The sequence below is a fragment of the Branchiostoma floridae genome, chromosome 11, assembly GCF_000003815.2.
Source record: "Branchiostoma floridae strain S238N-H82 chromosome 11, Bfl_VNyyK, whole genome shotgun sequence".
In the NCBI taxonomy this organism is placed as follows: domain Eukaryota; kingdom Metazoa; phylum Chordata; class Leptocardii; order Amphioxiformes; family Branchiostomatidae; genus Branchiostoma; species Branchiostoma floridae.
In genome coordinates, this window is record NC_049989.1 from 16,061,288 (window position 1) to 16,079,385 (window position 18,098).

The window sequence follows — 18,098 nt, forward strand, 5'->3', positions numbered from 1 at the left end:
AAACCCGGCGCCTCTACAAACCGCCAGTCGGAAAACACTTGCTGGTTACCCGGTAAGGGTCCTATACAGACGGATAGAACAGTTTCCATGCTTTTGACTTGTTCTTGCGTGAGCCACTGTTACTGATCTAATCGTATCTACCCTCTCAATACGTAATAGTATACAGTAGTACGACCTTTGTATCATGGTGAACATACTGTACAGTACTGTAATACAGTTGGTCGTATGAAAAAAATACATGTGTGTCTTCACCGTAGTAAGTATGTCAAACATTTCATTATACAGTGACAAAGACAGTTACTGTAGTAGTATGTACATGGAGCGGAAATGGGGCACCTTAGGCGTCGCCAGCAGACGAAATATTCGCGGTGGATTTAATTTCGCGGTGAAGCGGCCGCCGCGAAAACCGCGAATATTAATCCACCGCGAATATTTCTGCATTTACAGTATAGTGATAGTTCCCTACAGTGTAGTTGCTGGAAGGCTTCTTAGATTCTTGTTGCAACATATATCTACATGTACATGTACATTGTATCATGTCATTGAGATGACTCTGTACCAACTTTTCAGCCATCACCAATCTACAAGAAGTAATGAGTGATTGCATAGGTCTCAGTGTATCACATAGCACTTAATGCATTAAGTTGGCGGTAGTTTCATGTTCACGGTTAACGTTATTGTAATGACCTCCACTGAAACTGAAAATCACTGCAAAAATTGTTGTCTTCTGCACACCTACCCCCATGTCTAAGCACTACATGTACATACTATACATTGTACAGCTGCAGTATAATACTTTGTTCTATCCATCTGTAGCACCCTTTCCCCATCGCTAATAGGTTTCTGACTTGTTGTGTCTAAAGGTGCCAGTGTTTTCAACTGTACTGTAGCAGTATATGACTATTTCTGTGCTAGTAGCACTCTTGCAAACTCAAAACCACCACAAACACTTCATTGTTGCCATTAATTTAGCGCATTATAACCATTATATTGAATAGCCGCAAACTTAAATGCATAGTAACATCAATATCAGAATCCACTGTTTCAAAATCTTGTGATTATCAGGTTTAATAGCCTCTCTATATCTGTTGGTTTATTGTTTACCTAGTTCAGCAAGTTTTGCATTGTTTTGATACCTAAGTACATGTACATTTTGTACATTCATGTAAGACAGCAGCAAAATCAGCTTCTTGCAAGCTACATTTTGTGTACAAAGAAATTAGAATTCAATGTGGTTTGTTGTCAGTTTTAGTTTCTGTCGCAGCAAAATTAGAATTAGTGCCCACCCTCTCGAAATTGAGAGAGGGCGGTACAAGAGGCTTAGATCCGTGTGTGAAAGAACGTACAAACGTGGTGGAAGACGAGACACATTTTATGTCAAACTGCTCTTTCTATAATCAAGAAAGAAAAGAGCTGTTCAAAGAAGCCATCAAATTCCATCCAAACTTTCTCACATTCACTGACAAAAAGAAAGCAGTTCACCTTTTAACATCACTAAACCCACACATAATAGAAAAAGTGGGATCTTTCGTCTTCCACTTTCTTCGAAAAAGGAGTCGACCCCAATAACCCAGGATCTAGAGCTAGCTTTTACTAGTTTTAGACTAGAGTAGACACTTGCGATATTGTATTTTACACTGTTTGAATCTATGTTACCTGCAATTAGCCCACAGGCAAGAATTTGCAATAAACTTGATAATTGAACTGCTAAACCGATGCAATCGCCAAGTAGGTTATATAATAAGAGTTCAGTCAGCCTTGCATTCGGTTGGTCTTGAGTTTGATCACCAGCCAAGTCATGCCAAAGACTTATTTAAATATCTCCTTCCTGCACCAGATGGTACAGAGGGTGGTGCCCATCTCCATTTCAGTAGCCCTTGGGCCACACAGGTTTGTGCAGTCAACACTGCAAGGGGCTACTCCACTGATCGTGATGCATGTTAAACTACATTTTGTTGTTGTTGTTGTTGTTGTTGTCCTCATTTAACGTCTATTATTTCGCTAGACGTGGTCTCTTGGTGCTGAATTTTGTACCATACTCTTTCCCAGATGTGTGCTAAGCAGAGAAAGTAGCATGTACTATTTGTAAAGTCTTTGGTACTACTTAGCCAGAGATTGAATACAACCTATAATGTACAAAATCGTAAAAAGAAACATTTGAATCTTGAAGATTTTTAATATTTTAGAATTTTGTGCAATAAGACAATAATGAACTAAAACCCTCTCACTTCTTGAATACATATATTAAGAAGGATCCTTGTTACATATAGTTTGATCTACTGCCCCCTCCCCCCTCGAATATCTAACCACATCATAGTGGGGTGTCGAATCCTCCGTTATACCTCCCAGTCTTTCCCCACTCGGACACCTCCTTGGGCTTGATGTCTTTGTTCATCTTGGACTTCAGGCCTTTTGGTAACTTCAAGTCTGCCATGTCCACATTGACCCCATCGATGTCCGGCACATCCAGATCAGAAACCTTAGATCCCAGGTCCTTCAGTTTTGTCACCATCAAGTCCAGGGCACCAGCAAGGAAGGTCAGGCCTACCATGATCCACAGGAACACTACAAACTATGGGGACAAAAATGTGAAATTTTGAGGCCATGATGATTTGACTTATAATGGATGACATCTGTTCAACTAGATCATGATTTTTAACCTCCTTGACTAGATCCATTGCGTCAACATCCATAAAAAAATGGAACTACTTAAAAATAAATTTTTTCAACCACACTCTGTAAATCAAACAAAGTAGCTGCATGAGCAAATATATACTCAGTATGGATTTTAAGAAAATATATGAGAAAATATCATACTATTCAATATTTTCCACTGTCTTACAACACCAAAATTTGCTTTACCTTGAATTTTCAGCCGCACTTCCGTCGACCTTCTTCAGGAGTGACGATTCAGTTACTCTGATCACGTGGTTATTCTAAAATGACCACTATCTATGAAGTGCAAATTCTGTTTGGGTCACAGATAAAAATGTAGTCTTTAAGTTAAACGGATTTTTCTGTTGTTGTCGTACTGTGAATGTACCTTGTAGATGGTGTTCACAGCATATGCCATGGTGTCGGAAGGTAGAGCAGCCACAAAGTCTCCAAACCCCACAGTGCTCAAGGTGATGAAACAGTAGTACAGGGCCTCTAGGTATGACCAGTCTTCTTCAACTGGGATGAAAGAAGTCACAGCATGATAATCATTGCATTTTACATATTTTTTTAGTTCCTCAGTACCTGGGTGAAGAAGACTTATTTGACTAATGTATTGTATACTCAGGTACACCTCATGGTGTAAGGTTTCATTCATGAGTTTCTTCTTCCCATAGACTTCTATGTTATAATTCGTGGTTTAAATGGGCGCATTCATAATGAAGCTAGTACGTGAAATATCAGCAGATTTTTCATTCTATGTCGAGCACATTTACCCTATATCGTGGGAAAAAATTGCCAACGTTAGCTATACATAGGAACTTTTTTTATAGCAATTACAAACTACGATTAGTCAATCCCCACAAAAGGCACTTTTTCACTGCTATTGTACAACCGCACCACTCAGAACCCAGGACTGTGTACCTCCGACCGAGCGCGCGGCTGCAAAACTTTACCTGGCAGTGCTAATTTCTTCAGTTACAAACAAGCTTTCACCAATCCAACTTTTGAGATCAGTTCCGCTGGCTAAAAGGGAATTTCTCACCGCTAAAAACATGCGTCCGTGCTGCCGTTTATTTTTTGGCTCGGATCTCGTTTAAGGTACCCACTCGGAGTAATACATCAATGAGACCTTAACAAACCAGGTTGTAATGAACTGAACAAGCTGCATATCCGGGCAGATTTGTATGGTCCACTCACACTTGGAAGGACTCTTGTCCATAAGTGCGGTGGGTTCTTTAATGTCTAAGGTATGACTGTCCTGAAACATGGGACCTCCTTAACATCCTATCCAAGGGATGTCCATAACTAAGGCACAATCTAACAGACATATATGTCATGTTGCTCTTGATCTTAATGATTCACTTGCATATATTATATTAGTAATAGACTATCATCTGCTCATGATCACATCACTGTACTTATTATCATTATTGCGATTAACCTTTGGGTATGTACTGTAGTTATGGTTAATTATGGGTAGTTGGTACTGATGTTTTGTGCGCATGCCCAAAACAGTTAATTAGTTCCTTTGACCCACAACTGTGAGACGTACCTAAAGTGAAGATGAGAGCAGGAACGAAGAAGAACACACTCAGCATGACAATCAGGGATACCAGAATCCCCACTATGCTGATGAACCCCGGGTTCTTTATCTTCTTGGACAGTTGCTCCTTCACACGCTTGTCCATCCATCTGTAAAGAAAAGTTAGAATATGTAAAAGGTAATGGTTGTGTTACTCGTATTTTGTTGTTATCTACTGTGTCTAGGGCACAGTATTGGAAGGTGGAGCCCATCCTTCTCATTCTACTGCCCTTTACATTTTGTACCTCCCCAACCAAAGTCAGGTACTACCCACTTTTACATGTTGCATGACATATGCAATTGCTAGGGCACTACAACTATGACATACCAGGGGATTTGAAACCAAGACCCCTGGGCCAAACAGCCTTACCACTATGCCACTTGATAATCACTGTTGATTGTGATATGTATGCCAATGATAGAAATACACATAATACTGTCATGTATTCTGTTTAATTATATAGAAAGTAGATTCCCTCATTTTAGACACATGAGTAGCACTGACAAGTTTATGTTCCTCATGCGTTTTGACAAACCGACCATAGCTAAACCCATACAGTCTTATCTTTTCCCCATTACCAAGAAGCGAGAAGAAGCCGAATTTCTGTGTTAGACAAAATTTGTCATACTTTTATATGTATACAAAAAAAATATATATATTTTTTGTATTGTTGTGACCTATACTTAGCTCGGTTGGGCAAATCTGTACATTGTCAATAAAGGTCTTCATTCAATAATATCATGATAGGTTGTAGATAGAGCACCTGTTTGAGTGACACCAATAACAGTACTGTAAATGTTGAAGTTGTCGCAGTGGTTAAACAAGTTTACCTATTTGCATCACCAAGTTGTCCACCAACAAGTGCCAGTAGGATCAAACAGATGGGGATGCCAATAAATGCATAGGCACAGCAGAAGATCTGTAAGATAATAACAATGGTTGCCCTTCAGTATAAACCGTTATGTAATGGCAAAATTTGCATCAGCACAATAACCTACAGTACAGAGTAAAAAATTTCCACACAAGTACCACTTCTGCAGTACCTTCTCAAGCCACAAGAGGGCCCAAATTCAAATTCATCTGATCTCTCAATGCTGAAAACCACATATCAAGAACACAATTCACAGACTGAGTCATTCTTAAGTTTTACCATTTACAAACACCAAATGGCACAACAAACAAGACAAAAATTATTTCTCTATCTGACAGAAATAATTTGCATTTCAGACTATCTAGAACAATGTGTTTTCAAAATGTGAAACCTGCTTGATAGATTTATTCAAAATTTTATATTACTCTTAAAAAAACTACTACTATTTTAGCAATGTCCCTAGCTTTGTAGATGTCACAAAATTGCTAGTGATGTCTGAATATGAAATAATTATGTTGCTGGCTCTTTTATGTCAACAAAGATGTGATTTGAAACCTACCTTTCCAGCATCTGTCAAAGGCCCCATATGTCCATAGCCTATGGTGGTGACGATCGTCATGCAGAAGTACCAAGACTCCATGTAGTCGAGGTTGTATGATGTATCATTCTGATAAGATACTGAAAAAAATAAGGCATAATCATAAGCTAGGAGACCCAAACCTGTACGTAAGAGCAAGTTACTGTAAATGCAATTAAGTTCGCTGGGATTTAATTTCGCGGTAGTGGGAAAAGGGACTTTTCATGGTGGATTTAATCGCGAACATTAATCCACCGCGAACATTTCTGCATTTACAGTACCTCCAAGAGTAGAAAATGCTGACTAAAACATTTGAAAACTTTAACTGAGGTAAATTTTCCATAGATGATGAAAAAAAGTAGCACAAAGTTTCCAAACAATAGGATGGTAATTAGATTTAACATATTAGACAATAGAGTATAGCACATTCAAGGTTATGTCAACAATTAATGGATAATACAAACAAATAAGTATCAAATTTTCATTCGTTTTACTTTTTTTTTTGCAACAAGCTTAAGGGAAACCTTTAAAAGTGATGGTAACCTTGGGGTTACTTAAAGGTCATAAGTTTGTGCCCTTGCACGTAGGCACCGTCTGCAACAGTGATGTAATTGCTATCATTATATCATGGCCTCGGGAAAATTGTGCAGAAATTTCAAATAAACGTTAGCGTTCTTCAAATTTCTTAAAGATCCTTTGAAGTAAAAAAAAGTGACTATCTACATGTATATACAAGTCATGTTATTGAAGTAATAGGTTATCTTAATTAACAGTTACTACACCAATATTTCCCTTGTTATTTGAATCCATTTGCATTGGGTTGAACTCAAATATATTGAATATCATCATTATACAAATGTAGCCATTGGAGGCTTGCCAAATCCCTATTTATGCACTCTGTATCCAATCTTTACCAAATCTACAAATTATTGTATCTCAGCTAGGTTACGTGGCCTTATGTCTGAGTAAATAAGAATACATGTAGGTCATTAACCCCACTTAACTCAAACCATAAACATTTAAGTGTAGTTTCTGTCAGACCAAATCAATAGTGTTGATTTTTTCATTAAAATTTTCAACTCAAGGTGAATAGTTTTGATTAGAAGTGCTGTAGGTGACGAATGTTTTATAATGTCCCTGAAGTGAAGATGGCATTTTTCATTTGACGTATATACATGTAGGTACCCCCAGAGACTCAGGAACTATGCCATTGTTCAACAAAATGTCACAGAGTCTAGATACTCAGGGGGTTCAGAGCAAAGGCCCCATTCCCACGGCAGTGTCTGAGTTGAGCAAACAAATGGATCTCCCTAAACACCTCAAACGACCTCAAACAGCCTCAAAAACCTTCAAATGGCTCTAAAATATGCAATGTACATTGGGACCTTGTGTGGTGCTCTGTTCACATTGTTTGTGTATTTATAAACAAAAAACACAGCAAGCTCTAATAGGTTATTTTCCAGTTATTTGGATGCCAGACATTGCTTCAATCTTGAAACCGGCGGACTACCTCAAAATAACTCATAAAATTGATACTTTTTAGGACTTGCTGCATTTTTCTAAATTCATGAATGCATAAACAATATATTCAGAGTGCCACACACTGCATATTAGAGCTGTTTGAGGTCATCTGAGGTGGTTTGAGGTGTTGGTTGATCCTTGACCTTTCATACAAAGGCTTGGGTTGGAAGGTCAGGTGATTGCTTTGTCTGGATGAAGGAAATTCAACGTGACTGCCCGAAGCAAACCCCACGTTAAGCCTAAGGATATTATTTTACAAAGCATTCTTTCTACGGATGAGTCAGAGAGATAATCTGCATGATAGCACGTGAATCATTATATTGATGCCTACAAAATATCTGAAAGGTAAATAATACGAGTAAGTGACATTTTGAAAATCTGTTACCCAAATGTAAAACTATTCACTAAATGTAATTCTGCCAGGCACCTTAAGCTTTAGGCTGCTACATGAAAAAGAGCGATAAATTTAATGATCTACTAAATGCAGGATCAGTAATCCCTGAGATATGCACACTTCAGGTATCCAGGTGTTCAAGACATTCTTGAGGCCTCCATAACACTTCTTTTCAATGTCACAGTGGTGGTTGTATGTTACCTGGTAGATAGTTGAGATTACATTTTACCAGTAATACCAGTCTTGTATAAGTTATAACTACCTAGTAACAAACTCTTGACAACACTTCAGTGACGGTCATATTTTACAATTTTAATGTGATGGAAATTCTGTGATGTGTAGTTTGCAGGTTACTGACCTTGCCAAGGTCATATTACTTTGATTGGGCTTTAATTATGTCCTTCCAACCTTTTAAATTATAATCATTATGCACTTTGGTCAAACAAGACTTGAAAGACTCAGAGACTTAGATCAGTGCAACTAAATATACGTGATTTACTTTTTCAGTTATCTTCTAAAGGAACTATGCTTTGTTTCTGAAACAAAAATGGTAGGTTCTATCAGTTTACTATAATTATCATGATGCAAATGCCTTTAAGTTCATGGTATTTTGATTTCGTGGTAAGGATATAATGGAGTGTTTGTGATAGGACTACACTGTATATGTATGTGTCTGTAGACACATACTGCTATGTAAAGGAAACACCGGCGCCTTTTACAGCCAGTCAGCGACTGCCTTACTAATAAGTAACTCAGCAAGTGTGCCACAGCTTGACTGGACAGTTGCTTTTGGAAGTGCTGGAACAGGTTTGACCATATGTATGCAAAGAATGAAAAGGCTTTGACTAATGGCATGAAATTCGTAGCAGATATGATAATCTAGGTGCATATTCAATGTTCGAGATTGAGAGTTCAAATATGCTATGATGAAATTTGATCCAACAATCTAGTTGTAACCGTTGAAAATTGAAAATATGAAATAAATGTGTCTTCAAACAAAACCACAAACTCAAGAAATCTCTCTTACCTTGCTCGAGGATTCTTCCATGCTTTGCGATTTCAATTTGCCTCACCAAACTGTGTACTTCATCCACAGTTACGACAGTTCCATTTGACGTGACGTTTTGAACAAATTCGTTTATGACGTGTTCCACCTTACGCCTTCTCGGTGGCGGGTCTCCGGGGTCATAGAAATATTCTTCCAATCCCTTAAAGATGCCGGCTCCAGCAAACAGGAAGACTAAGAAAATGATAAAAACTGGTAATATCTGTCTCCAAGTAGCTTGTCCCTCACCCATGCTGTATATAGCACAACTTCACAGGGTTTTTTCTCTTTTCTTCGCGAGCCTTGTCCTAACTGTTGTTGACAGTGCCGTCACCCTTATTCGTCTGTCTTGTGCGTCGTTGTTCCACCCCTGTATAAGAATGCAGGTAGAAGATAAATGTGAGCCCTTACAGATGCCTCAAGGCGGTTAACCACGCCCGCATTTCTCCTTAAGTAGTTGTAAAAAATCCTGAAGGTTCACTGTCAATAAGGAGAACAACATTAAGGCCAAACCTGGAGCCTCTAGCGAGAGAAACAATTGCAACTTGGTTTGCTACGCAACTAATTTTGGCGGGAAGCCAGTTATGGAGACATTGTCAAGATCGACCGTCATGTTTCCGTATGCTATAGCTGCAAGCATGGTTTATAACACTTACTGTTACAGTATTACCTTATTGCCTTTCAATTTGAACTGTTTTAGCCCATGCTGATATCTGTGGAGTGAGTCTATGTTGCACGTTTCTATCGGAAATAGACGTCTTCACTATCAGACGTGTCATCATAAAGTTTAACACATAATTAACCGACAATCATCTGTTGCTGTATATGGGTGCATTCTATTTGTTTGGGAGATTCCATCGATTTTCAAAATCTTAGGAGGGGCAGATTTACTTTAATACATCCTTAAGAAATTGCAATTAATAGTTAAGGTAGGTATAGACCAGAAAACATCCCAAAAGGAAGAGCACATAGGGTTTGCTTAAACAGTTAAAGCAAAAGAGTACACACAGACAAGCACAACATACTGTCAATGCAGAAATGTTCGTGGTGGATTAATGTTCGCGGTTTTCGCGGTGACCACTTCACCGCAAACTTAAAACCATCGCAAAACATTTTTCTATTATGGTATTAGACTGCAGTCTATGGTGTTACTGCGAACTTAAATCCACGGCGAAAAGGCCCTTTTCCCGCTTCCGCGAAATTAAATCCCCACGAAATTAAATGCATTTACAGTAATATATGATTACAAATCCTTCCGTAGCTAACCTACCTCTCAAATACTATACATTGTAGGTGTCATGAGCAAGTCTCACTATTTACTAATCTTTTATTGATACCACTATTCTTATGGGAGAAATAAATTAGTAGCTCACCTTTATACTATCATGATACAATCATGATATAGCAGCATATCTTGTGACACATAAGAGAGACTTGATAATGTTTTTGCCCAATGGCAAGTAGACATTCAGCATGTATTGTTTGGAAGACAATGAACTATGTTGCTTCCAGTTGACCGGTTAGATTCAAACACCGGTGCGAAATGCAGTAATTGTCATGTCTGAGCAAAAGACACATTTTGTGGACCAGGCCCTTATTCTTACTAGTTGTTCATTTCTATTGGTAAGAATTGCACAGACGAAGACCTTAACCATATTGCCATGTAAGGGTATATACTAGGTTTGAAAACCTCACAGTAGTTGTTGTGGAAGAAACGTGTACTTATCTTGTGTTTTTAGGCAGAAAATGTTTTGATAAATGACACAGAACTGAACAGGTCCCACAACTGTTACATTATTGTAAACACCACCCAAGATGACGTAATTATTCCTGTACATTGTATACAGTAACTGTACAAATTGTGTACATGTACATTCATATACTGGACATCCAACATGTATACGTTAGGCCACACCAATTTTATTTGTTGTTTCTCGGATTTCCCAACCCTATTTTTTTCCGATTTCTGAATGATGATATAAAGGCTTACATATAGCTGGCTAGTAATAATAGTGCACATGAATGAGGGGGGGGGGGCAAGAAAAATTAGGTTTCTGTTGCATGTTTCTTGATTTTGATAAAACTGTAGACTCAGCTACCTTTGGCATTTTATGTGCATTCAAACAATAGACAAAACCCAACGACCTGGAGATCAAGGGACTAGGTAGGTAGGTAAGGGGGTTAATTTAAATAAGTTGAGAGAGAGCCTTATTACCTAAAGGTAAAGAAGTAAGTATCTTTAAGTTAAGAGTCTGCATAGTATGATGCTTGAAAAAGGGTGCTAAAATTATATTTATGTCTTTCCACTTATAAGTATTCAGACAGCTGCACATTTTAAGGCATTTTTTTACACTATACTCTACAGATGAGAATGATACATGCACTCAACTCTTTGCCTAAGGAAAATTATTCAAATTTAACCTCCTTGCCATTGATAGATGATACATGTAAAATGTGAAGTCCAGTTAGAGGTCAAGTTTTGTTCACTATTGTGTTGAACTTGAAGCACATGTAAGTGTAAGTCTATTTAAACTTCACACAACTTTTAACTTTTGTGAACTATGCATGGAACCTGAGACCCCGTTCTTTTGTTCATGAAGGCTAGGAATTATTTCCTGAATTTGAGTCGGATAATGAAAAAAAAAAAAATGTAGGTCACCTAATGGGCAAAGGTTAATGGACAATAATTATTTCTTTTTTTGTAAGTAGTAGTAGAATGGGGTTCCTACAGTGAGTTAATAACAATGCTGCGTACTATATCTTGGAAAATATGGCAATTTTCAGAAAAAAATATATAAATGAAGTAAGTTTAATTAACATGTATTTAGACTTCTTTGAAAGTCTTATGCATATACACAATATACAATGTAAGATTTACCCTGAAGCATCATACACTCAGGTGCATACCTTTTCTCTCTGTTCCTCGAAAGTGTATTATTAAAGTCTTGACTAATGCTTTACAGACGTGTGTTTAAAAGACTTAGTCGTGCGGTAAACATGCCATTTTGGCTTCATCAATAAGTTGTTTCGGGTGACCTCTTTCTATTGGTTGCCACCTTTGAAAACATACAAAGTGAGCCACCTTATGAACAATGGTTAGAATGGAGACCAATGTTCTACAGACATGTACATGTATTTAAAAGACTTACAAAAGTCTCACGTTTAGCATGCCATTTTGGTTGTTTCGGGTGGCTAACTTCTTATTATTTTGTAATTGGTTGCCACCTTCGAAAACATACAAAGTGAGCCACCTTTTGAACAACACTTATAGAATGGAGACTATTAAAAAAAAAATCGGAGTACATGTTTACTAAGAGCACGTACCTTGTTATTGGAACATCCACAGTCAAGCGCATCCAGGGAGCTCACGTGAACACGTCCCCTCCCTGACAAACCTACATTTCTTCTGCATACCCACCCAGGGGTACGCCTTTCTCGTTCACACCTTTGTTACCCGGAAACGACACAATGTTGGGTCAAGGTCCGACCATTTGTCTCTCTGTCTGAGAGACTCCCATAAAAAAGTAATTTGCCATGAGCGGGACGTTGCTAGGCAGTCTGTAAGTAAGGCTCCTTCCAATATCCTGACTCAAAGTGGCACGTTTAATCATATCATAACACTGTGTGCATCTGCATTATATCTATGTGCGGGCTACCTTTCCCCCAGGGGAGTCTCCGATCCCGGAATCGTCCCTCCGTTCCCAGAACGGAAACTTGCTTGTTCAGACGGAAGAGAACTTCACACGAAATTTCTATTGTGGTATGAAACCCACTGCCATCAAATATAGAAGCACCGTCATTATATATGTAACTGTTTTAAACAACACTTGCAGTCAGCATTCGGATGCTTGCCAAGTATTAGGAGTGGCAGGTCTTTCAGTGTAATATAACCAACGTGCCTGTAAAGCTAGACTAAGTGTAGTGCACTGAAGAGCGGTTACTATAAATACATTACTGTACTATGGCTTGTACAGATATATAATACAAAATACTGACACAGATACACCCTGACGGTTGATAAAATCTGAACTTCTTAACATGACAGCAGATTTCAAGTGACTCGATGCTACAGACAGATTTGTAAAATACATGTATCTTTAGATGCCACAACTCCCATAATACAATGATAGGCAAATATATCAAAGACTGCTTTGCTATTGGAAAGAGTAATGAAACTCATGATTAGCCCAACTCGATTGTAACACTATATCAAAGACTTGTGTTAGCCCTTCAATCTTGTTATGTTAATTAGGATGTTAAGAGGCTCTGTCTGTAAAAACCAAGCATAGGGTGGCCAAACTCAAAAAATCGATTTTTCTTAAATTTTGTGTGGTGGTAGGGTCTTGGTCCAAACCTACAAAAATGGCAAAGTTTTAGATCTGCGGTCACCGGTTGCCATGGCAACGGCCATTTTTCAAAATGGCGGATTTTCACCAAGGTCGCGTCCAAAATAGACCTTCTTTGGACTCCTGTAGCCCCCACAAATTAACAGATATTTTATCGATTCTCGCATATGTTATTACCCATATTTTAATGAACAAAATGATATATAGTGATTCTCAAAATGTTTTTGTAGTCAGGTGCAGCAGATGTTTGAAAATGATGTGTTTTCGAGAATTTCCAAAATTGGCAAAAATCCATTTTTTGACCATTTTTATTGACCATTAGCTCATTATCAGGCAAATCAATTTGCTTAATTTTCGGCACAGTTATACTTTGAGCCTTTGTATACATCATGTGTAAAAATAAATTTGGGCCTTTAACGTATCGGACCGTGGTGGCCCCCAGAGTAAACCAATATTTCCATTTCAAGAAAATCGTAACCATAGAATTATTCCTGGAAAAACAGTCATAGCTTACCAAAAATGAATCTCATTATCATTGTATGTAACAGAGAAACTTACCTATCACTTATAAAAGCAGGGTTGTTTTAGATTTTTTTATAATTGCCTTTAAAATGATTTTTTTGAGTTTTTTTGGTCATTTTTAGACCAAAAAATGTATATTTTGGCCCCAGCACCCTGGTATTACAACCGAATGACCTGAAATTTGGTATGGGAATGTCCTGGACATGTACACACATGGGTTGATAACTGGTTTGCCATATGATAGAACAAAATGCTGAATTTTGTGACTTATTTGGGGCATTTTCGGCCCCAAAACTACATTTTTGGCCCCAGTACCCTGGTTTTACAACCAAATGACCTGAAATTTGGTATAGGAATGCCCTGGACACATGCGCACATGGATTCAATAACACTTTTGGCATACTGTTTAATAAAATGCAAAATTTTGTGATTTTCGGTTTATTTTTTTCCCAAAAAAGTACATTTTTGGCTCCCCTACCCTGGTTTTACAACTGAATGACCTGGAATTCGGTATAGCAATGCCCTGAACATATGCACACATGGATTCAATAACATGTTTTACATACAGTACAACAAAATGCTTAATTTTGAGATTTATTTTACAAAAAAGGCATTTTTTTGCTCCTGTTCCTTGGTTTTCCAAGTAAATAACCGGTAAAAAATCGGTATACAAATGTAGAATCGCCTTTGAAATGGCTTTTATAACCCGTTTTTGCATACAGTGCAACAAAACGCTTAATGTTGTAATTTTTGGTCATTGTTTTACCCAAAGTACATTTCTGGCTCCTTTTTGTAATTTTTGGCCCCAAAAGTACATTTTTGGCCCATTAAACCCTGGTTTTACAAGTAAATGAAATTCGGTATAAAAATGCCCTGGACACATGTACACATAGAGTCAATAACGATTTTGGCATACTGTGCAACAAAATGCTTAATTTTGGTCATTTTTTTTACTAAAAAAAAGGTACATTTTTGGCTCCTGTACCCTGGCTTTACCATTGAATGACCTGCATTTGGTATTGGAATGCCCTGGACATATGCGCTGATGGATCCAATAACAACACGTTTGGCATACAATACAACAAAATGCTTAATTTGTTATTTTGGGTCATTTTTTTAAAACAAAAAAGTGCTTTTTTGGCTCTTGTAGCCTGGTTTCACAACTAAAAAATTTAGACGACTTGAACTTTGGTATAGGAATGCCCTGGACATATGCGCACATATGTCCAGGGCATGCTTGTCATACAGTACAGCGAAATGCTGAATTTTGTGTGTGTTTTTTGCCATTTTTTTTACAAAAAAAAATATTTTGGCTCCTGTAACCTGTTTTTCCAATTAAATAATCTGAAATTCGGTATGGGAGTGCCCTGGACACTTTAATAACACTTTTTGGCAATTTACTTTTTACAAAGACACGTCATCTTTTAACATCTGCTGCACCTCACTACAAAAACATTTCGAGTATAACTTTATATCACTTTTCTTATTAGAATATGGGTAATAACATATACGGGAATCAATAGAATATCTCTTACTTTGTGGGGGTTATTGGAGTCCAGGTGGTAATTTGCCTGTAATGCCTAATAGGGAATAGGAGCTAGAAATGTACTTGTGATAGGTAAGTTCCTCTGTTACATAAAATGATAACGAGATTCATTTCTGGTAAGCTATGACTGTTTTTCCAGGAATAATTCTATGGTTACGATTTTCTTGAAATGGAAATATTGGTTTACTCTGGGGGCCACCACGGTTCGATACGTTAAAGGCCCAAATTTATTTTTACACATGATGTATACAAAGGCTCAAAGTATAACTGTGCCGAAAATCAAGCAAATTGATTTGCCTGATAATGAGCTAATGGTCAATAAAAATGGTCAAAAAATGGATTTTTGCCAATTTTTGAAATTCACGAAAATACATCATTTTTAAACATCTACTGCACCTGACTACAAAAACATTTTGAGAATCACTATATATTATTTTGTTCAATAGAATATGGGTAATAACATATGCGAGAATTGATAAAATATCTGTTAATTTGTGGGGGCTACAGGAGTCCAAAGAAGGCCTGTTTTGGACGCGACCAAGGCCTTCCCTTGGTGAAAATCCGCCATTTTGAAAAATGGCCGTTGCCATGGCAACCGGTGACCGCAGATCTAAAACTTTGCCATTTTTGTAGGTTTGGACCAAGGCCCTACCACCACATAAAATTTAAGGAAAATCGATTTTTTGAGTTTGGCCAACTTTTTCTGATTTTGCTTGGTTTTTACAGACATCAGCTCTTAAGTCTTATTCTATACACCTATTTTGTACTAGTTTGTGTAATAGTTGTTGCCATACATTGTACCATCTACAAATGTCGTGCAATAAAGTTCTCTCTTATATTAAATGCATTGTCATAAGCTCTTAAAAATGAATGACAGATTTAACGAAAATTAACAATATGGGCTCTCAAACAATGAGTCGGACGGAAAAAATTCAAAGCTCAGGGAGACAGCCCTCCTTTTCCCCCAAGACTTAGGCTCTATAAACGATCCGGACAGCCAGACGCCAACACTGCACTCAATAGTATTGTGACAATATAAGTGGCCATGAATTTTTAAGGACCAACTTTATGTTAACTACAATAACATAGCTGAGTTTCCTGGGGCATTGTTTAGTTTATGGGTGGTGTGGGTGGGTGCGTTGGCTTTGATCTATAGACTGTCGTCTGGTTTTGAACTCTCCTGATACCACGCCCTTTGGGAATGACCTAACGCTACATTGTGCGAATGTCAATATTAGTCATTTTCCATAAATGGTTGATATCAACACAGAAAATTATGAGAACAAGCTGTACAAGCAAGTAACTGGAATGTGGGAACCTACAATTCATGAAGAATATACTATTAGATACATGTACTCCTATCTTGCAGTGTTGTTGTTGATACATGATTGTACTCCCATCTTGCCAAAATTGAGTTAAAACATTTAACTTCTAGATACATTCTCGTATAAAACTATGTTAAACTTCTGATCAGAAATTAAATAAAAAATGTATCAGACTAAGTACATAATTTTTATTTAGAGCATGATTGTGGTCATCTCACATCTTGCAGATTTAATGTTCTGTTTGGATGGCAAAATATCGAATGTATTACACATACATGTACATGGAGTGAAAAAGTAAATAATTGTTGTCTACTGTAAATGTAGAAATGTTCTGAGTGGTTTAATGTTCACGGTTTTCCCGGTGGCCACTTCACCGCAAACTTAAAACCACTGACTGCGATGTCAACATTTTTCCATGGTAGCAAGAAACTATACCGTGCACTGTGCTACCGCAAACTTTAAAGCACTGTGAACAGTCCTTTCCTGCTACCGCAAAGTTAAATCTCGCGAACTTAAATACATTTACAGTATATTGTTGTCTATTTGCCTCCTTGTGTTTTGGGCTTGATGCCTGTTTTATTCTTGTAATTAATGAATCAGAAATATATCTAATTTCTTGTTTCTATAGCATCCTGAAGTACTGCACACTAGTGGGATCAGCCAACACAGTGAGGAAACATGCCAGATACATGCACACAACATCACTTCTGTACAACAGGTGAGTCTGCACAGTTGAACATCTCCTCATACTGAGCTTCACTTCGCTCACTCGGTAGATTTATTCTGACAGGTGATTATAGCAAATGACCAGGTATATATAATTGATATGACACCATAGACACCACATGGTGGGTCATTAACCCTTAATTCTTCAGCAGTTCTTTCCTAGAACTACTTCGTTATGCACTAAGTCTTATGGAACTGGCTTCCTCATAATATAACTACCAAGTGAGTTCAGGCACTTCTTAAATACATGAGTATACTGTTCAGGCATGTTTGTAGACAGATATATAATATTCAAATTTTTAAACAGACTACATAACACTGTTAGGTACATTGTTCCTAATGAAAGACTTACTACATGTAGTATTTTTTGACAGAATATTCAAGACATGATTGCATAATATGAACCTCTTGCATCTAAAGACATGATTTTTTAAAATTATTTTCTTAAAGTGTTTGCAGCATCAATAATCTTAATCATGCTAGTTGTCCTGCTGCCACACCCCATAGTAATTGAAATTTGCATTTGATATTAATCATATCCAGTTGCTCATAAAGTAACTGCTTTTTGCTCATTTAGTAGAGAAATTTTGCTTTATATATTAATTATTTCGTCTACATCTACCAAGTTCTTTGAAATTCCTCTCTTTGTAAAACATTGTGCTTTTTCACTTGCTACATCTTCATGAGCCACAATTTTTTATTGAATAAAATGATAATAAAAGTCTAAGAACAATGTGATGTATTTTTTCAACCTTAGGCCACGCCAATTTGAGTCATGTTTTTAAAAAATATGTTTAACTGGAAAAACAAATAAAATAAAAGCAAAGCTTGAGGACCAGGTTTATACCTTGGTTTTCTGCCATGATTCAGTTCTTATAGATGATTTCCTGCCCAGTTTGAAGAGGGTGCAGCTGCGGGCAGGCAAGGGTACTTTTAATCTCTATCCAGAGTCCCCTATACTACACCCCAACATTTTCCTCCCTG

The 18,098-nt window shown here is 37.5% G+C and overlaps 2 protein-coding genes across 3 annotated transcripts in view; one reads left to right on the forward strand and one right to left on the reverse strand.

The window, feature by feature from the left end:
* The window catches only part of LOC118425649 (calpain-10-like), a 110,925-nt gene that overhangs the window by 67,985 nt on the left and 24,842 nt on the right, over positions 1 to 18,098 (forward strand). Inside the window, exon 6 of the mRNA XM_035834626.1 lies at positions 17,017 to 17,106. Within this exon, the coding sequence (XP_035690519.1) occupies positions 17,017 to 17,106 (90 nt within the window). The remainder of the gene's footprint in view (positions 1 to 17,016; positions 17,107 to 18,098) is intronic.
* Positions 1,577 to 12,463, reverse strand: LOC118425655 (potassium channel subfamily K member 2-like). Of its 2 annotated transcripts, none has more exons than XM_035834635.1 (7): positions 11,974 to 12,463; positions 8,632 to 9,019; positions 5,672 to 5,790; positions 5,072 to 5,160; positions 4,211 to 4,350; positions 3,044 to 3,174; positions 1,577 to 2,572 (listed from the first exon to the last, which is right to left on the reverse strand). In XM_035834635.1, the coding sequence occupies exons 2-7, from the start codon at positions 8,900 to 8,902 to the stop codon at positions 2,312 to 2,314; spliced, it is 1,011 nt and encodes a 336-aa protein (XP_035690528.1). In that variant the 5' UTR covers positions 8,903 to 9,019; positions 11,974 to 12,463; the 3' UTR covers positions 1,577 to 2,311. The 2 variants fall into 2 exon arrangements, with proteins under 2 accessions (XP_035690528.1, XP_035690529.1); XM_035834636.1 differs by lacking the exon at positions 11,974 to 12,463 and adding an exon at positions 10,023 to 10,144.